At 36.3% G+C, this 21,928-nt stretch overlaps 1 protein-coding gene across 1 annotated transcript; it reads left to right on the forward strand.

Annotated features, from left to right (window-relative positions):
• Positions 1-318: 318 nt before the first annotated feature.
• On the forward strand, positions 319-3,091 carry LOC127801294 (pentatricopeptide repeat-containing protein At4g35130, chloroplastic). Its single transcript, XM_052336258.1, has one exon. The coding sequence runs from the start codon at positions 456-458 to the stop codon at positions 2,865-2,867; it is 2,412 nt and encodes an 803-aa protein (XP_052192218.1). The 5' UTR covers positions 319-455; the 3' UTR covers positions 2,868-3,091.
• The last annotated feature ends 18,837 nt before the right edge of the window (positions 3,092-21,928 follow it).

The following is a 21,928-nucleotide window of genomic DNA, read 5'->3' on the forward strand; positions in this document are numbered from 1 at the left end:
AAGAGTCATCGATCAAAAATGGGTTTTGGCCAACAACTCTTCCCATTCTTTTGATTTTTTAATTTTTAATTTTATTTAATTAAAATTTTAAATAATTTAAGTAAAGATTTAAATCAAAGTTGCTAAATCAAAATTAACCATATTAGTTGTTAAAACTAACGGAAGGGTGTGTTTAAAAAGAATTAAAAATATAAAGATTTTTAGAATTGGTTTTAAAGTACAAAAAAATACCCTAAAAACTGGGTCAAACAGAAACACAAATAGAGTGTCAAATTTACCCTTCACATAATATTAGAAACAACTTGAACGCGGCAACCGTATGTTATATTATACATTTGAATGTAACGGTAATTAACCGTCATTCACGCTACCCTCGCGCTTGAAAGGAAAACAGGAGATAATCCATGGTTTCCATTGGCTCTCTCTCCTGTTCATGAAATTCTTTTGTTCTAAAGATGGCTGCAACTCTTGCTTTCAGCTACCCCTGCAGACCCAGCTCCGTCCAAAACGTCCGACGAGCTAACATGGCCAAAACGAAACAGAACCATGAACGCGCTACCGAGCAAAGAGTTCCCGGATTAGATCGAATGAAGAGGAAAACGGAGAAGATTGTAAGATTTTCAAGTCAAAAACGCAGTATATCAAACATTAAAGAACTTTTGAATTATGTGAACTCGGGGTCTATGGAGGATGCACTCCACCTGTTTGGGAAAATGCTCAAACGTGACGCTTTTGCTTGGAATGTTATAATAAGGGGACTAACTAGCACCGGTTACTTCCAAGAGGCCATTGATTTTTATTATTGGATGCGATTTGAAGGGGTTCCAGCCGACAATTTCACCTACCCGTTTGTGATTAAGTCTTGCACTGGGTCATTTTCTTTGATAGAAGGGCAAAAGGTTCACTCAAAGTTGATGAAGGTTGGGTTGGATTTGGACCTTTATATTTGCAATTCGCTCATTACTATGTATGCAAAACTTGGGTGTATTAAACTTGCTGAGAGGGTTTTCAAAGATCTGCCTGTTAGAGACTTGGTTTCTTGGAATTCTATGATTAGTGGGTATGTTTCAGTGGGGAATGGTTGGCATGCATTGACGTGTTGCCAGGAAATGCAGGTGCTTGGATTGAGACCTGATCGGTTCAGCACAATCAGCCTTCTTGGGGCTTGTTCTCTTGAGTGTAGCTTGCAATATGGCAAGGAAATTCATGGACTTGCAATCAGAAAGGGATTTGAATGGGATATAATGGTTCAGACATCACTCATTGACATGTATGGAAAATGTGCTACATTGGGTTATGCAGAGAGGTTGTTTGAAAGGATTTCTCAGAGAAACGTTGTGCTTTGGAATGCTATGATTGGTGGATATGCTCTAAATGGCCAATGCATGGAGTCATTTGCTTGCTTGAAGAAGATGCAGGAGGATGATAACTTAAAACCTGATACGATCACAGGGATAAATTTGCTCCCATCTTGTGCCAAAATAGGAGCTCTCCTTCCAGGTAAAACTATCCATGGTCTCAGCATTAGAAAAGGGTTTCTCCCTCATTTGGTACTTGAAACTTCTCTTGTTGACATGTATGGAAAATGTGGGGAGAAGAAGCTGGCGAGAAAAATTTTCAGTGATATGAGTAGTAGAAATCTGGTGTCGTGGAATGCCATGATTGCTGCTTGTGTTCAGAATGGGCACAACAGAGAGGCCTTGGAATTGTTTCAGGGCTTATGGCGAGAACCCATTAATCCAGATGCAACGACAATTACTACTATTTTGCCTGCGTATGCTGAAGTCGCGTTGCTCAGGGAGGGTAAGCAAATCCATGCTTATGTCGCAAAGCTAGATCTTAAAGAAAGTACCTTCATCTCAAATTCAATTGTTTACATGTATGCAAAATGTGGGGATCTACACACAGCACAAGAAGTTTTTGACAGGATGTTGTTTAAAGATATCATTTCATGGAACACAATCATCATGGCTTATGCCATTCATGGACTTGGTGAAATTTCAGTTAATTTGTTTTCTCAAATGAAGGAAGAGGGACTTGAACCCAATGCCAGTACTTTTGTTTCGCTGCTACTAGCCTGCAGCAATGCTGACATGACAGATGAAGGGTGGGAATATTTCCATTCAATGAAAAACGACTATGGGATCGATCCAGGAATAGAGCACTATGGTTGTATGCTCGATATCATTGGCCGGTCTGGGAATCTTGACCTAGCCAAGCATTTTATCCATGAAATGCCATTGGTCCCAACAGGCAGGATATGGGGATCTTTGCTGATGGCGAGCAGACACAACAGAAGCATAGAACTGGCTGAGCTTTCAGCTAAGCAAATTCTGTCCATTGAACATGATAACACTGGTTGTTACGTGTTGCTCTCGAACATGTATGCTGAAGCTGGGAGATGGGAAGACGTGCAACGGATCAAATATCTTATGAAGAACCAAGGATTAGAAAAAACCACCGGTTGCAGCACCGTTGAGAACAGCATCAAGACTTACAAGTTCATCAACCTCGATAGCTCCCATGCCAATTCCCACTTGATATATGATGTTCTGTACATTATCTCGAGGAAGATGGGGGAAGACATTTACAATCCAGGTGTCTCAAAGTACAAGCCTCTAGACGTGATCAGGAAAAGATCAACCTCTCCGGAGTGCCACAGTGTTAGATTAGCAATTTGCTATGGTCTGATCTCTGTATCACTTGGAAACCCTGTTCTTATTCGAAAAAACATTCGGATATGCGAAGCTTGCCACAGTGCTGCGAAGAAGATTTCGAAGGCCTCTGGAAGAGAGATAATAGTGGGCGACCCCAAGATGTTTCACCACTTCAGAGATGGCCGTTGCTCCTGTGGAGACTATTGGTGATTGATTCCTCAAATTGCAGCTCCGTGGTAACTGTAAATTAGTGTAGATATACGTTGTGAGGATGTATGAATGACCATTTATCTTAAATGAAACATGCATTCTACATCATCGTATTATAGATTGAAAATGCTTTTTGACCCAATCTAGTCTATTTGCCACAATTATTTCCCCGATGGAAGCAAAAAGAATTGTTGGGGAGATTAATATTTCCCAACAACAGATGCTTATGTTGGAAAAATCTTGGATTATACGAGCTTCCCAACAAATTGTTATTATGTTGGGACCCTCCTCGTGGAAAAATAAGACGACCCTGTTGCCCTCCTTTCTCTCGCTTCTCTTTCTCCCTTTCTCATTGCTGAAAATCCCCCCCCCCCCCTCTCTCTCTCTCATTGCTCGCTCTTGCCCCCTTACTCGAGAATCGATTCTGGTCGGAAACAAGGTAGGCTTCAGTTTGTTTCTTCACTTGCTTTGAATTAATGAGTTTATGTTGAATGAGGATGGGTGGTTTTGGTAGGTTTATTGACGGGTTAAAGTGTTTAAGCAAGAAAAATCCCTCGCCAATCAGATCCAGGTTTGATTTACGTTGCTTTCTTAATTTGCGATTTTGTAGTTTAATTTAGGGTTTAGTATGTTGAGAGGCTTTTGATATTTTTTCTTTATTGGGGAATGTTTAGGAGTTGTTTAATTAGTTGCGGCCTGAGGATTTGAAGAGTGAGTTGGTTGTGTTGGGAGGCCATGGCGGGTATTTTAACCAACACACTGCCCAGCTTGGTTTTTTATGGGCTAAAAACATGTTTTTGTTCCAGAAGTCTCCCTTTAATCACTTATGTCCTTTTAACTTGATGGGAGACTTATTGTACCTCTCAAGTTGCAATAAGGGACTTATTACACTCTTTAAATTTTAATTTTAGACCTATTAGTTACGGAAACACATATACGATTCTGATGTAAAGGTACATATTGAAGAAGTTGACCTCCAACCTGATATGACATTTAAAGTGCGATCTATGCGGGTGCTAGGACACCAAGATCGTCAGTTAAGACAGAAAACTCTCCCTATGGTAAAGGTACAGTGGAGTCAGCACTCGAAACGAGAAGCAACTTGGGAGGTGGAAGAAGAAATGCGAAGGCGATACCCCTACTTATTTGAAGGCCACGAGTAATATCGCAATTGGTGCATAATGTGGTGAGATGTTTAAAGAAAATTTTGAGGACGAAATTTTATAAGGAGGGGAGACTGTAATGTCCCGAATTTTTGTAAATCTTGAAAAATAAATAATAGTTGGTTGAAGAATATTTGAAAATTTTGGAGAAAATATTTATTTATGGTGTTTTGAGGAAATGAAAAATTAAGGTAATTAATTATTTCACTTGGAAGTAATTATGGAGATATTGAAAATTGGAGCAAAAGTCACCTTAAAAATAAAATTGAGGGTAATATGAAGCAAGGAGTGGCTGAACCAAGTGGCTGAAGTGCTCGTGTGCACGTGGGGGGCGGGGGATCGAACCCCTGCCTGCGCAAAAGAAAGGCTAGGAATTTTTATTCCCAGCCAGGCGCCCAGCGCGCAAGCATGCGCGGCTTTGCCGTGCACACGCCATGCGCGCGGCCTTTCTGGTGCGCCAGGTGGCAGCCTGGGCTACCTTCTACGTTGCTTTCTGTTTTTTTTACCGCCAAAGCCTTAATTTTCTTCATATTTTGAAGCAATTGCCCTAAGAACTTGGGAAGAATATCAATGATATTGTCCAAAGAGTGGACTATCCAATTATGCTATGAAATGATGTAAATTAAGAAAGTGCTCAGTGAGGGATGGTATAAATAGAGAGTCTGGGAGCTATTTGAGGGCAGGAGAAGTGAACGTCAATTTGAGGAGAAGCAGAAGCAGGTATGCTCAATTTTAAAGCTATTCTGTTGTTAGTCAATTGATGAATTGATTAGTAAGGTGGTGTATTTGACTAAGCTAAAGTCTATTTTAATTAGTTAATTTAATTATTAGTTAGTTAATTAAATTAATTAGTAAGGGACAATGTTTAAGTTAGTTAATTAGTTAATAACTTTGTGGATTCAGTAGTTAATAAATTTAATTATGGGTTGACCTTGCTTTGAAAATATTTTTGTTAAGGGAATTGAGTGCGTCAATAGTACGAATTACTAGGCGACACGTATCTCGATGTAAGAGTTTAATATGCTCTGCGTGTAAATTTCTTTTATCATGACTTGCATATGATATTGAGGAAGTGACTAGGCATGGGGCAGTGGATTGTTGACTGTGAGGATCCTAGGACAGGGTCATAGCTGGAACCACTAGGGACCACCTAGAGCCTGAGATAGGTGCAGTGGACAAGCTTGCATGCATGTTGCACTTCATTTTTATCTGTGATGTCATGCTAAATATTACTACATTGCATATTACCTTTACTGAGTCCTAGGACTCACCCTTCTCACTAACCAAACAGATAGTTCGGGGTTCGGTAAAGGGAAGGCGGTGCATGTCGAAGACCAGCTGAATGATGGGAATGGCAACCCATGACGGGAATGCGACCTAGTAACTTGTGTCTGTCATGTAATTATTTTGTGGATGTGTTGAACGCTGCTTGTATTTTTCAGTTGGACTTATTACTTTTAATGAGTACTTTGTGTGAGCAAACTATGTTATACCCTAATTGCAATTTAATAATCTGCTCATAAGGCACAGGTCAGATTCGAGACTCGAGTGTCCTTCCGTTGCAAATGAGTCCTAGACCTTGAGTTCTCGATGGCCGAAGGTGGCGAAGCCTGGACCCCACCTAGGGCGCCCACGTCATTTTATCCCCCTATTGTTAGGGCATAGCTGGCCTCCGGAGTGGGACCTACTGACGTAACATTGGGTTACGGTGACACCCAGTAGTGGGGACGGGGCGTCACACACCGCCTCACCCAATTTCACGCCACGTGGTGCTCAATTGGAGCGACAACTAGGTGACTAAAAGTAGACTTTTGCCTTGGCAGAAGTCAACTTTTGCCGTAGGAAAGTCTACTCTCTAGGCCAGAAAGTCAACATTTGACTCGCCAATCCCCAAGACATTTTGGGTAAAAGATTTGGTTACCAGACATGACACTGTATAGTGTGTGACTTCCTAGGTTTACTATCCACTAGCAATCAGATAGCACCGAAATCCCTTTCGGTATTAGCCAACTCCTTAACCTATTATCGAAATCTCTCCATATCCCAATGACGATATGAGAGTTCCTGAATAGCACCTAGTTACAGTTCAGAACAGTATAGGTGGCAGTAAAGTCTCACTTCAAGTGAACCTATTACGGTTAATGATTACCGTGTGTTATAATCCTTTCATCATCTAACGTCCTGAATGAGCGAGAGTCATAGAGTGATAAACTCACAAACTCAGTAACTATGTGTCTGACCTCGTCAATGTGACTAAATGACACCTCAAGAAACTCTTTTCCTGATATTTATCCACCCTAGTAAGAGATTGTCCTATTACACTAATAGTAGATCACATAAGACGTTCATCCTATCAATTACCGATAAGGGCGACATATCATATTCCTAACACCCGTCTCCATATACTAACAATACAGAACCACATAAATAAACCTCTCCATCTCCCAATGTATGGTTCGGCTCATTAATAAACCCTGCACACTAATATACAAAATAACCATGCTTGTTCAAGTCCAAGGATCAACACACCAACGTAGCCTGATGATAAGACCATTATCCACCATGCCATGTTGTTTGTCATCGGCATTACATTCGGCTGGTTATTCCCCAACAACCACCCACATGTCTACTAGCGATATCCTCATGTCATATGGTATGTGACACACCACCCTCCCATTAGTAACTCATACTAAACAAGATAGTAACCCCTATACTAGTTCATACTCGACTAATCAGAGTCTCTATCTAAAGAATTTAAGGATTAGGAATAATTTAAGACATTCTATTACCAAAGAATCCTATCACATAGTTTCAATAACTTGAGAATAAGATTCCCAAATAGAATATCCAGGGACTCATTCATGTGTTAAATTGGAGAGCTCATGAATGATGAAAACTTACCTTTTATAAATATATACAAAGATACAATAATTGTGACTAGTTATACGCCTGCTAAATATCATCTAAATCTAGCATTAAACCACACAACACTAACAAGAAGGACCTAAAGTTCAGTCTTCCACAAACCCGCCTAAACCCCAAGAGGCCCTCCCAATAGGTCTCACGGGGACTCAATCACCTGTAAACTCCCAAAGGCATTGGGAGACCCTTTCTATTGGTCTCCCAGGGGCCTTTAGCTCAACTCCTCCGACAATACTCTTTGCAGACTACGAAGCCCTCTAAAGACAACACAAGGAAAGCATGCAAGCTCTTCGAGAGATAGTAGGACTGCTATAAAACATCATGCCACACACCTCTCTGTCATAGAATATGCAAAATCTTATGTTAGCCCTGATGACTCTTTCAAGGATAAGGGAATATTTGACTCTCTCGAAGGCAACCCGATCAGGTGGCCCTCGGGAGACTCTCCTAGAGCTAGCTTTACTATAGCAAACTCTCCCAAGACAACCCTACCTCAAGAGAGAGAAGACATGTGTCGTATGCCTCTAACAGACAAGGAATTCTTCTAGAGAGAAAAATATCCAAAATTGGTGGAAAGCAACTATCAGAGAAGGTCGGGTTTGTTCTAGGGATCAGCTGGGAAGGGCATAGGAAATTGATAACCCCTCAGTATTTAGTGCTAAGGAAATGACTGGTATGAAAATGACGATAGAGGAGATTTTGGAGCAAAAGTGACTGGCGTCCGCTCAAAAGGACCAGTCAATGAGGAGAATGTTGTTTGCCCTAAAGACACTACAAGGAAAATCAATTTTAGTGATGGAAAAATTCGTCACTAAAATCAGAAAATCCGTCGCAAAAAATGGCGTCACTGAATTTTAGTAACGGGGTTGAACAATCCCGTCACACATCTGTAACGGGACACCCATCGCAGATCTGCGACGATAAATATTGCCCGTCGCAGATATTTTAAAATAATAAAAATAAAAAAATTAATTTTAAAATAAAATAATATAAAAAATATTAAAATTAATGTTAATATTTTAAATAAATAGTATTATTTATAAAATATTTTTTTGAAATTAAAATTTGTTTTTAATTTTAAAATTTTAAAAATTAAAAATTAAAATATTTATTAAAATTAATATTAATATTTTGTTTTAAAATAATAAAAAAATCAATAAAATATTAAAATTAATTTTAAAATTAAAAAAATAAAATATTTTTTTTAAATAACAAGAAACTTTTTTTAAAAAAATGTAAATGAAATATTAAAAAGTAACATTAGAAAGAAAATATTAATATTATCAATATTTACATTAAAAATAACACAAAATTAACATTAAAAAGAAAATTAATATTAATAAGTAATGAAAATTTTATTTGAAAAATTTCAAATGGAAATTTAATATTATCAATGTTTACAACATTCAATTAAAACCAATCATCAGTATTATTCTTATTTATATCTTTCTCATCGTCACTCTCGTCCTGATTGGCTAACGAGTCAGATTCATCCGGAACAGTCGACGGTAGAGCATATGCAGTAGATTGTTTTCTCAATTGTTATACTACTGTATTTATTTTTGACTACCACGCCGTCATTTGTTCTTGCCACTGTCGTAGTTGTTGATGCTCAGCCTAGAATTGAAGCAGTTCTTCGTTTAATTAAGTGACTTTGAGTTTCATTTGTTCAAACTCTTATGACATATTTGAACATGAGTGGCTAGAACGGTTGACGGATGTAGTTGAGTATAGCATATTAGCTTGGGAGCCCAGACCGTATATTCGACCCTTTTTATTCCGACCACTAATAGCTTAATAAAAGAGGTCGTGTTCATTAACTGTAAGCGACAAGGACTCTTCGGTACTTACGGATGATAAAGATGCCTCCACACTAAATCTGTTATATTTTCCCTATAAAATTAAAATATTTGTGTTATTAATTAAGAAAATATTTTAAAATAAAAAATTTAATTTAATGTATAAATACACTTATAGCAACGCCCCTAAATTTGTCATTGACCCATACTTCTTGTCCTTAAATATCTTTTTTCGTGTGGGTTCTCCTGAAGAATTCAAACTCATTGGTCTCGCGATTCAATTCAGTTGTCTACATAAGAAATTAATACATAATCTATATAATAAGGGAGAAGTTTTTTTGGAAATGTGTAAAATGTATCAGAGATATATTTCATTTGTATGGCCGAGATGAATTTTAAATGTATATCAATAGCTGAGATCAATTGTTCTTCCTACCCAACAATTCTTCTTCAATTTTCCCGCCTTGTACATATATATAAGATACATATATAAATCTTAATAAATTGTTAATCATTTTGGGTTACTGTGTGAGAGAGAGAGAGATAATAACGATGGGTGGACGGCGACGAATAGAGAAGGCAGAAGGCGGCAGCAGCGGCGACGGCGTCTATGGCCTCATTCGTCGTCGCCGATGCTGCGTATCGCTGGCGAGCATGGGTTACGGCCATAGCTTGATATCTTCCATGGTCATGGGCATGCACTTTGCCGCTTTGACTGCTCGCGTTAGTCTTTTTGCAACGACCTTCGTCGGATCTGCCCGTTGCCATCTGTCCTTCCAGTCTATAACCTTTCATTAAAGCTCACTGTTTGTAACCTTCCATTAAAGATTCTCTAAGAAGCTTATGCCGACAGCACTCCAACCCCACCATTTCTCATTCTCTGAAATATATATATGACATATATGGAAGCCGAGAGAAAAAGACCATGGGAATGCTGTTCGGCACACTTGGAAGAACATAGAAGAAGTGAAGAAGAAGAAGAAGAAGAAGACGCACTGGAGCAATGGGCTGAATCGGAACACGCATGGGCTGCATCTCACACAGGCCCAGCACATGCACCAGAGAAGAAATCGGGAATGGAGAGAGAGAGAGAGAGAGAGAGAGAGAGAGAGAGAGAGAGCTGGAGAGAGGGCTTCCCATGCTAGGTGTCGAATGCACTGAAGAAAACAGGAGAGGAAACCCATTAACATCCAATTCCAATTCAAAATTGAAATGAATAAAATGGTTGAAGTTCGCACTGTTGTGATTTACAGGGAGAATCCATATAGAGAACTGAGAAAATTGTATTTCGGAGGAGAGTGACAACCACCTAAATCAGTGATATATTGTTGGTTCCTAATGATGGTAAATATATCCCAAGGGGGGGGTGAATTGGGATTTGGTTATATTTTCGATAATTTAAAACATTGATGGATGGCAGAATACTAGGTTTCGAAATATAGGCTATATGTTTCGAAATAAGACTTTATGTTAAGTAGGTTTCAAAACCTACTATATATGTTTCGAAATATACCTCACTGTTTTGCAAGTTTCGAAATATGAAATTTATGTTTCGAAATCTACTTTACTGTTTTGCTTGATTTGAAATCTTTCACCTTGTATTTCAAATTAATGATCTTTGGCAATGATGATTTACTTAAGTAAGAGTATACCAAAGATGTTTGTATATCAAAGATATGTTTTATATGTATATGTAAGTTTATGCTCAAGAAAACTATTTTACCCTTTGATAACAAAACATATGAAAGCATGTGCAATAGGCAATAATGATAAGTGAAAGCTAAAGAACACTTGCACATAAGATGTATAGTGGTCGGCACCTCGCCTAGTCCACTACCTTCAAGCTTACCTACTTGAAGGATTTTCAATCTCAATCACTTTTTACTAGTGATCACTACAACAAGGGTTTTACTATGGTTCACCCTAAAACCTTACAAAGTGAGTTTTTACGGGCTCAACTCAAACCTAGCACCAAGTGAGTTTTTACGGGCGTAACTGAATCCTTACACCAAATGAGTTTTAAGGCTAAACTCAAACATTTGACACAATGAGTTTTAGGCTCAACTCAAACCTAGCACCAAGTGAGTTTTTACGGGCTTAACTGAATCCTTACACCAAATGAGTTTTAAGGCTAAACTCAAACATTTGACACAATGAGTTTTAGGCTCAACTCAAACCTTTGCAACATTTACAAGATAATCAAATTTATCTTTACAACCCAAAAAGCAATAAATGAATTACCACATGATTGTACAAACCTCTTAACTTGAGATGAGAAGAGCTGGAAAGATGAGACTAGTTGTTTGCACTTGCTTCTCCTTTTTCACATCACAATGCACATCTAGGAATGGATGAATGGATCTTCTTTAAAAGCTTTGTCAAAAGAAGGATTTAGATCATTTGTGCTTGTGTGTGTCTCTAGTGTGTGCTCACTTGTTCTTTCTTGTTGTCTCTCTATCAATCTCAATCAATCTCTTCTTGTCTTCAAATACTTGTTATTTATACCGAGAGATAGAAATCTAACCGTTTATAGCCGTTAGAGACAAGACAGAAAACTAGGCTTCGAAACATGTATAGTGTGTTTCGAAACATCACAGAAATAGACCAAGGTTTCGAAATATAGACAATAGGTTTCGAAACATATAAGCTTCCAGCTGGACAAAGCACTTAGAGACAGCCTATAATGGGAGACAAAATCTTATTCCCACTTTGAATATTTTAAGAGCACTCACATTCAAATTCAAATTTGAATCTCATAGCATAGAGAACGCATTAAACAAATGATAGAGATTAAAACAAAATTGCAAAACCAATGCATCTCGGTTTTCAAATGATCTGCTGATAGAATGTTAGAGGTTTCAAAATATGACATGATAGGTTTCGAAACATACCTCTCTAAAAATGAGGTTTTGAAACATAATATACAGGTTTCGAAACATAGTCCAAAACCTGGTTTGAAAACACATACATTGCATAGATGTTTTGAAATAGCATACATTGAAAACCTTTTCAAAAGGGTTTCGAAACATATATAGAAACATGACAGAGATTCAGAAACATTTGCATGGAAGCACAATCCACAACATGTATATATCACAGCTTATTTACATTTCTTGAGTTTAAGTAAATGTACTTTAATACATAAATGTAAATAACGAAGTACCCCCTATTTGGATTCAATAAAAATATCTAAAAAATCAAAATCCAAAACAATAAGAAAGTAGATTTTGGGTTTTAGTACAAACTTTGGATTTTGCGATTTTATCACCTCCAAAATATATACTTTCTATTTAATGAAAAATTCATTAAAAATCATTTTAGCACTAGTGAATGTTAGCTATCAAAATACTGGGAGTTAATTTTTTAAAAAGAAAACATTTTCTTATACGTCTCTTTATAAGGTGCTAACCTTCCAGACTTCGTCAAAATAGAGTTTTCATTTTCACAAAGTGATACTTGATATTGAAATTGATATATGTTAAAAACCACACACTTGACTCATGACTTAGGGATTAAATCAATAGATGTTTTTCATAATTAAAACTAAGGTTTAATAGATGTTTTTCATCATTAAAACTAATGTACAAAAAGTATAACAACATATATACGTATACATAATATAGAGAGAGATAGAAAAAGAGGGGGGGATAGGAGTTTGTTTTGTTTTCATAATTCTAATCAAGTCATTCTACCGTAAGTTCCTTGTATATTACTTGCTTTTTTTGGTTGTTGGGCTTTCTTTCGCTTTCTTTTCTTTTCTTTTTCTCTGTTGGGAAAATAAAATTGTTGGGGATGTTTATGACTTCTTTGAAAAAAGTACCAATTTTGATTGATGAGATATTGAAAAAAGTTGATATGTTTGGCATGTTTTAATTTGATAAAAAGTTGATATGTATAATCTAACAGTGTAAGTTTATTAAATATTTGATTCAATAAGTTTATTAAGATCTTTAACTCTAGATTCGACTACAATATTTGAAATTTTTAAATTAAAAAACACCAATAGTGTAAGTTTTAATTTTTTAAATACGTATAATTTAAGAATTTGATTCAATTCCATTTGTTTTAATTTTTTAAATATTTGATTCAATAAAAAAACACCAACAGTATAATCTATCATATTTTTGGCTTTGAAATTTAATATTTTTATATTTAGGTGTTGAATCTTTGATACTTAAAGAAATATGAAATTGGTTAATCTATCATATTGAATTACTTAAAGAAATGTGATATTTGTTCATTTATTTGTATTATCTTCTTTTAATTAAAATAATATAAAAATCAAAGAGTTTCTGACTACGTATGGTCGGGGAACTCAAGGTTAGGGAACCCAAGGGTTCCTGACCACTCATGGTCGGGAACCCAAGGTTTTCTCGACCTTGTGCGATCAGGGAATCCAAGGTTCTCCGACCCTGAACCGAGGTTCCCCCCATTGATGGTTGTAGCCATGGTAGCCGACTGCGACTATTGTGGTTGCAACCATGTGTGTTTGTGCGTGTGTGTGTATATGTATATATATATATTCGGTGTGTTTGTGTGTGTGTGTTTGTGTGTATATATATATTCTATGTGTTTGTGTGTATGTATGTATATATTACTTGCATATGTAATTGTTATATACATGTATTTTGACAAATTATTATATAGATGTATATATGTATATAGGGTTTTGACGTAATTGTATATGTCTATCTCTTTGTGTCTCTTTACAGATTATTATATATATATATATTTTTTTTTGTAACTTTTTTTGGGTAGTTGATTTGTTGTGGAGCTATTTAAAAAAAAAGGTGAAAGTTTAAATGCATTGAAAGTATTTATTTGGAGTTATTTAAAAAGAATGTGAGGGTGATTGGTTTAGCTGATTTTCCTGCAACAAAAAATATACCATTCAAAAAAATATATTTAACTGGTGTGTAATTTAATTTTAATTTTTTTTAAATTGTAAAGTACTGCCTATTGTGCATTATTTAATATTTAATTTTTTTTATATTTGATTTGTTTGGAATTGTAGAATACAAGTTGGTATGTATTATTTGATATTTAATTTTTAATTTAATTTCAACATAATGTAGAGCACTTAATGATGTACTTTATTATATAGATTTAGTAATTTTTTTTCTTTTTATTATAAAACGTTAACAAGTATACAATAACTTTAATTTTTATTTTTTATTTAGTGTTTATAATTTTTTTTAATTGCTCTTATATTTTGATTTGCAATATTGGTGAACATTATAAATCTTATATATTTGTTTCTTATTTAAGTTTTGTAGAGCGTTTAATACAAGCAAAATTGTTATAAGTTCTTTACGAATTTTAACATAATACGTATAAATTATAACTATATTTTAATTTTAATATTAAAGACACGAGCATATGCTAGTATAGTAAAATTAATGAAACTAAACTTATTATATAATTTAAGTAAATTAGAAAAATATAATTTAGTATAAGTAATTATCAGCCTTCTTCAAGTCAACGAGAAAAATACACTTACAGCCCTTTTAATTTTTTAATGTGTATATTTTATTTTATAACAACAAAATATATATTTCTTTAAATATTATGTTAATTTTTAATATTTTATTCCCTTCGTATTTTTTTAAAAATTATAGTATTATATTTTTTAATTAAAAATCTGTTTTAAATTAAAAAAAAAATGAACATTATTTATTAATACAATTACATTAGAAAATATAATGTACATTTATATGATAATTACTAAATAACAATCAATAAAGTTCACATTTTACTTTCTAAACATATTGTAACAAATAATATAAATAATTAAACTAAAACTAAACTAATTAATATAAAATAACCATTAAACTAACCTAACACAAAATAACTAACTTAAAAAGTTTTAAACTACAACTAAACAACACAAAATAATTACCTCAGTGATTGAAAGAGTGGCGATACTGGCACCGAAGGCAATAACAACACCGTTGGGAGCCAATAGCCGTAGAGAACGAGAGAACCAGGGAAGGAAGATAGAAATGGCGTAAGAATAAGGGGAGGGGGGAGAAATGGTGTGAGAACTAGGGGGAGGAGGGGGAGAAAGGGTGTTCGGGAATGGGAAGGAGGGGGAAGTTTAAATACAAAACAGTAATGGGATGGCTGGTCCCGTCGCAAATCAACGACGGGATGGCCTGTCCCATCACAATTTTGTGACAGAAATTCCAACTCGTCACTAAAACATTTCAGTGACTAATTTCCATCACTAAACCCGTCACAAATTAGTGACTGGTAGGCCCTCGTCACAAAACCCATCACTAAATTACGATTTTCTTATAATGAGATAATAGAGAAATCTCTTTCCAAGAAATTTAAGATAGCTTGATTGGCCATATATTTAGGAAGGGGGACTCTCATGATCATATTTAGAGCTATGAGTCCCCGATGCTGCTTCATGGATAGAAAAATGCAATCATGTGCCTTGCTTTTTTTCTAATATTAACTAATCATGCACATGACTGGTTTAACAGCTTTACTGAGGGATCTATATCTCTTCATTCGATCAGTTGAGGGTGAATTCATCAAGGCTTTCATTATTAATAGTCAAAGGAAAAAAGACGTTACCTATCTCCTTAGTGTCTAGAAAAGCAATAAAGAGACACTCCAATAATACATTAATTAATTCTAGAACATAACCTTAGAGATACGGTACTTGTAGGTCAAAGTGGCTATTGATGTCATGCTTCAAGAGACTCGATTAACCTCTCTGTAAGAGTTGTTTGCCCTTGATTAGCCAATGACCTTGGTAGACCTATAGGTCCAGGTAAACAAGTATATGTTTTAGGCTGAAGTGATGAGAATGGTTGGAGTAATGAAGAAATGGAGAAAAAGATGAGAAAAATGAACTAATAAAGGAACCATCCGGAGAAGTAAGAAGTCCAAAAAGCTAAGTGGTCCCTCTAAGCTACAATTTAATCATTGTACTTGACTCATTAAGCTATGGTCTTCCATTTTGGAAAAAATTGAAGGGTTGAGTCTTATTAACCTCCTTAAAAAGGTTGATCGACCTCTAGGAAAGAACATATAGCCAAGGAAAGGGTCGAGTCTTATTATCCAAGGGAAGGGCTCCTCCCTTGGATAACGAGCTGACCCACCAAGCCATTCATGTTATTTCTTGGGTTGAAACCTTAGTAAGGGTCACTTTATCTGCCTGAAAAGCATATGCACGATAAGCTTATTAGGTGAACTCAATGATGGAAGTTCAAAAAGATGAGTAACCCATCATTTTCACCCTTGAAGATAGGGGAGATATCATTATGCCTCACGATGATCCTATGGTTATCTCAGCAATGATAGCCAAACATGTTATTGTGAGAATCTTAGTGGATATATAGTGGCAGTTCGGTTAACCTCATCTATTAATTGGAACTACTTCAAACAGAGAAATATCTCCCACGAAAAACTAAAGAGAGTATCCTTTCATCTCTACAATTTCACTGGAGAGGTTGTACTTATAGTTAGATTAATACATATGCCTATCACTTTGGGTATGGACCCTCAAACATGACTTGTTAGGCAAACTTCATCGTGTTGAAGACTTCCTTGTTCACCTACAACGTCATAATAGGACGACCTCTCCTAAATGACATGAGGGTGGTCATCTCTTTAAAGTACCTCTTAATGAGGTTCCTTACACCATATGGAGTGGGCCAAGTTTGTGAAGACTAGAAGAAGGAGAGGGATTGTTATATGTCCTCCATTAATGGTAATTGCTATATTGCTATATTTATGGTGTGCACACTTGCCATCACTGAGCAAGCCATAAACAAGCCTTAGTCTGTAGAAAAATTAGAGGCTATTTAGTTAAAGGAATACGACCTTGAGAAGATGGTCTGTATGGGAAGTTAGCTTTAGGAAGAGGCCAATAAAGAAATAGTGGAATGCTTGAGAACCAATGTTAACATATTTCCATGGACACTAGTAGATATGTCTGGTATCAGCCTAGATGTTATCTCCCACCACTCGAACTTGGATACTTGAATAAAGCCCGTTAAGAAAAAGAAAAGAAACATAGCCCCAGAAAGACAACACTCCCTTGAAGAGAAAATTAATAAGTTGTTGAAGGTTGGCTTCATCTGAGAGGTGTATTACCTTGAGTGGTTGGCAAACGTAATGATGGTTAAGAAGGCTAATGGAAAATGAAATGTGTACGCGGGCTTCACCAACCTTAATAAAGCCTGTCCTAAGGATTCATATCCTCTCCCATGCATTAACAGGCTGGTGGACGAAACATCAGGATTTGATCTCCTAAGCTATGCCTTTTTAGGGTACCACCAAATTATGATGCACTCGCCTAACCAAGAGAAGATGTCCTTTATCGTAAAAAATGGGGCACACTATTATCAATCATGCCTTTTAAGCTCAACAACACTAAGGCCACATACCAACGAATGGTGAATAAAGTCTTCAAGGAGCTATAGGCAATATAATAGAGGCTTACGTGGATGATATGATTATTAAAATCCAAAAGACTAAGTCCCATGCTACCAAACTCACTCGGTTATTTAAGGTGCTTAGACAATACAATATAAGGTTATACCCCTCAAAGTGCTTTTTCGCGGTATAGTCTATAAAGTTTATAGGGTATATGATAACCTATAGGGGAATTGAGGCTAATTTGGAAAAAATCTAAACCATTATAGACATGAAACCTCCAACTTTAGTGAAAGAAGTGCAACAGTTAACAAGGAGGATAGTTGACCTAAGCCATTTTCTGTTAAAGTCAGCAAAAATGAGCCTTCATTTCTTTTAGACATTAAGGACAAGCAAAGATTTTAAATGGACAGATTAGTTTGAAAAGATTTTAATGCATTGAAAGAATATCTAAATGAGGTCTTGCTTCTGACTAGGACCATAACTAAGGAGCACTTGTTCATGTATGCGAATGATATGGTGATTAATGTCATCTTGTTACAAGGGGTCGAAAGCAAGTATCCATATACCGATAAAGTTGCATTGGTGCTCGTGATGACTTCTAGAAAGTTAAGACCCTTATTTTCAAGCACATTCCATTACGATCTTTACTGATAAACCCTTTTGGCAAAAATACTATAAAGACTTAAATGCTTAGGGCAGCTCACCAAATGGCTAATAGAGTTAAGTGAATATGATATTTAGTTCTAACCATGATAAGCTATCAAGGAAGAAGCCCTTGCTTATTTCATTATATAATGCACATACCGAAGAATCACCAAATGAGGTTGAACTAGGATGGGCATTGTTCATTAATGGAGATTAGAGCTCATAAGAAGTGGGCTAGAATGCTATTGGTATCCCTTGAAAAAGAAGACCTAGAATGCTCTTTACGATTTGCCTTCCCAAGTTTAAACATCATTGAATATGAAGCATTGATTGTTGGAATGAACTTGGCATAGAAGCTCGAAGTGAACAAGCTGGTGGCCAACAATGACGCACAATTGATTGTTTAGCAATTCCACATGCAATATGAGGCAAGAAAGTCGATTATGTGACAATACTTACAAAAATTCCAAATGCTGACCCAATTGTTTAGAGAGGTCTAGCTAATATAGATCAACAAGTCGTTAAACAACCATGAAGACACCTTATCCAAATTAGCATTAGCTAAAGAAATAAGAAGTAGGGTAGTTTATGTAGAAGTCTTTCAACAACCAATCATTAAGGAGAAAGAAGTACTAAGTATGGATACTACTGGAGATTGGAGAACACCTGTCTAGCAATATCTCACTACCAACAAATTGCCAAGCTATCCCATGGAGGCAAAGAAGATGAAAGTTCAAGGAGCCCGATTCACCCTCATTAATGGCACACTATATAAATAAGCACCATGCCTTTACTCAAGTGCCCAAGTCCCTAAAAGGTTGAGTATGCTCTAACAAAAATTCATGGAGGAATTTGTGGAGAACACTTGGGTCAAGGGTTCTAGCTGCTAAGGTACTTTGAGAAGGAATCTTTTGGTTAAATCTATAACATGATGCTCTAGTAAAGGTTCGAAAATGCGATAAGTGCTAGAGACATGCACTAATCCAGTCCAACCTAGTTTTGAAGCTCCGGACTATCTTTTAACCAATTCCATTCGCCCAATGAGTGTTGGACATCTAGAAGGAAGCTTCTAGTTGTTTGTGTAGTGGAGCTTCTTCAAAGAAGCTGTTGGAAAGAAAGAAATAGGGGAATTTGCTGGAGAAAAAAGATTGCTAGAGAAGGAGAAAAAGAGAGGAGGAGGGAGATAGTTTCTATACAAAATTAACTAAATGCTATGATGAGTCATTCAATTCTCCCCCCTCAGCATTGACTTCATCTGGCTTTGTTGTCATTTTTAATTTTCGTCGAAATTCTATGAACTTGGACAAATTCAAACTCTTTATAAAAATATTTGTGCCTTGGTCTCCTATCTTAATTTATTGCATCTTGATTTCTCCTTGTAGTACCTTTTCTCTTATATAGTGATGATGAATTTCCACATGTTTTGTCCTTACATGAAACACTAGATTCTCCACCAATCAAATAATCGATTGATTGTCACATTGAGAAGGTACTAGATAATCAACTACTTGGTGTAAGTTGTTTAGGAATTGTAATAACCAAGTACTCTCTTAAGTTGTCATTGCTGTTGCTCTCTATTATACTTCGATAGTAGAAAGTGACATTGTTGATTACCTTTTATTGCTAAGAAACTACTCCAGATCCAAGATGAAACACATAACTTGTTATTGATCTGACGGGTGTTATGATCTCCAACAAAATTTGTGTCGCAATATCAAGTGACCTTAAGTTATCCTCATTTCCTATATCAGAGACCTAAGTCAAGCGTGCCCTTTATATATCACAATATTCTTTGTATTGCTTCAATGTGAGGTTTCATGGGCTTTTGCATGAACTGGCATGCTACTCCAACTGCAAATGCAATATCTAGCTGGGTGATATATAAGTAGATTAGACTACCGACTAGCTGCTTAGTACATAGTTGCACCCTCCAATTCCTTGCCTTTTTTCAAGCATAATTTTACATTGACTTCCATGGGTATTGAAATTGCCTTGCACTCTAGCATCTCATACTTTTGCAGTAGATCCTTTGCATACTTGAGTTGATGTAAGATAGCCCTTCCCTTATGTATTCAACCTCTACCCCAAGAAAATGTCTCAATTCTCCCAACTCTTTCATTTGAAATCTTTCTCTCTAATGCTCCAAATTTTTGCTTTGTCGTCTTAAATGATAATGATATTATCTACATACAATAGCACTATTTCTAGTTTCCCTATTTGATTCTTTATGAATAGGCTTGAATCTACTAATATTGGTGCATGGTTGTTATGTGCCAAGACCCATACCATGCTTATAGAGTTGTTTTAATCCATAAAGAGTTTTTCTTAACTTGCACGCGTATTTTGGATGATTGCTATCTTCAAAGCCTTATGATTGCTCTAATAAATATCCCAATCCAACTCTCTATGAAAGAAGGCATTTTTCACGTCCATCTACCATAACTTTTAGAATCCGTTAGCTATTATGGCTAGAAGGACACATAATATGGTTGTTTTAGCCACCGAGCTAAATGTCCCATCATAGTCCAATCCATATTGTTTTGAGAACCCACAAGCTGCCAGTCGAGCTTTATGTCTTTCTATTGACAAGTCTTCACTTTATATACCTATTTACATGATATGGGCTTCACATCTTCGGGCTTTAATACAAGCTCCCAAGTTTGATTCTATCTAAATGCTACCATCTCTTCTTCCATTGGCTTTCTCTATTCAATTCTCTTGTATGCTTCCACAAATTTTGTTGGCTCCTTAAAAATATCTTATTCAGTAAGGGTTACATTTGCATACTTACAATTTGGTATTTGTTGCCTCTTTGATCTTTGAATTTGTTGTGGTTGCTCTTCCACTATCTCCTTCAATTGGTTTGAAGGAAGCTCTTTTAGCATACTATGTACTCTTGTTTGCCAGGGACTTATGGAAGAATTAGGTCTCGTGATATCTTCTAGAGTCATTTATTTGTTCCATGGCTTTTGGGCTTGGTGATGGACTATCTTCTTGTTCTTGTAGCTCTATCATCTCTTTTAGTTTTCTTTCCAACTCATTTGAGTCTGGCAATGCTACCTTTGCGATGACTACCACGATGATGTTTCATCAAATATCATGTTCTGTGAGATATAGTAATGATCGGTCACAGGATCACAACACTTCCTCCCTTTCTTTTTGAGAGTCATAGCCAACAAAAATGCATCAAAGCACATTTTTCTCAAACTTTATGCGCAATTGGAGGTATGAACACATAACACATGCACCCAAAAACTTTAAGATAACTCACCGTCGGCTTGAGATTCCACCTTGAAGGGTGAACAAACCCAAACCTTGCTTGAGGTAGCCAACTTGTAATGTATATTATTGTTTTTATACATTCTTCCCAAAAGCGGCTGTGCAAGTTCTTTGCATGCAACATAATTCAACACGTTTCTGCAAGATGTTGATTCTTTCTTTTTGCCACATCATTCTGCTATGGTGTTCTCAAACATGTTAATTATTGTTGAATCTTGCAATCTCTAAGATAATTAGAGAACTCATTTGATGTGTATTCATCGCCATTATCGGTGCTTAAACACTTAGGCCTTGTTCTCTTTGTTATTTTCAAGACATTTTCAGTTTTCTAAAACACTCAAAACACGTTTACTCTCCCATTTTTTAAAATGCATTTTTCAAAATATAAAAAAAAAATTCTACACAAAACTCAGAACGCTGAAATGTCGTTTTGGTTGTTTTTAGCCAAAAGAAGCTCTTCAAGTCCAAAACGTGAAAAAGACTCTCCATCCTCACATCTAGGTTCGACTTTTCCTTATCTTATCTCTTTTTTCTTCTCTTCTTTTCAAGGCTCGACCGTTGACCATGCCCGCCACCTCCATCACATCTGCGAGCCGTCGTCGACCGCCATCTTTCTTATTGCGGTGGTTGGAAGCAAGAGGTGAGGCGGAGAGAGGTAAGGTTGCAGCAAGAGGAGAGGCAATGAGAAGCATGGTGGCAACAAGAGGTGAGGCAGTAGTGAGAGGCGAGGCAGTGGCGATGCCGATGGCGAGAGGAAGACGGTGAAGGGAAAAAGGTTAGAGAAGAAAAGGTGACGACGAGAGGTTAGGTAGTGGCAACAGCGAGAGAAAGGCGACGAATGTAAGAGGATTAGAGA

The sequence above is a fragment of the Diospyros lotus genome, chromosome 5, assembly GCF_014633365.1.
Source record: "Diospyros lotus cultivar Yz01 chromosome 5, ASM1463336v1, whole genome shotgun sequence".
In the NCBI taxonomy this organism is placed as follows: domain Eukaryota; kingdom Viridiplantae; phylum Streptophyta; class Magnoliopsida; order Ericales; family Ebenaceae; genus Diospyros; species Diospyros lotus.

Coding starts and splice junctions, on each gene's coding strand:
- LOC127801294 (XM_052336258.1), top strand. CDS start 456: ATGGCTGCAACTCTTGCTTTCAGCTACCCCTGCAGACCCAGCTCCGTC.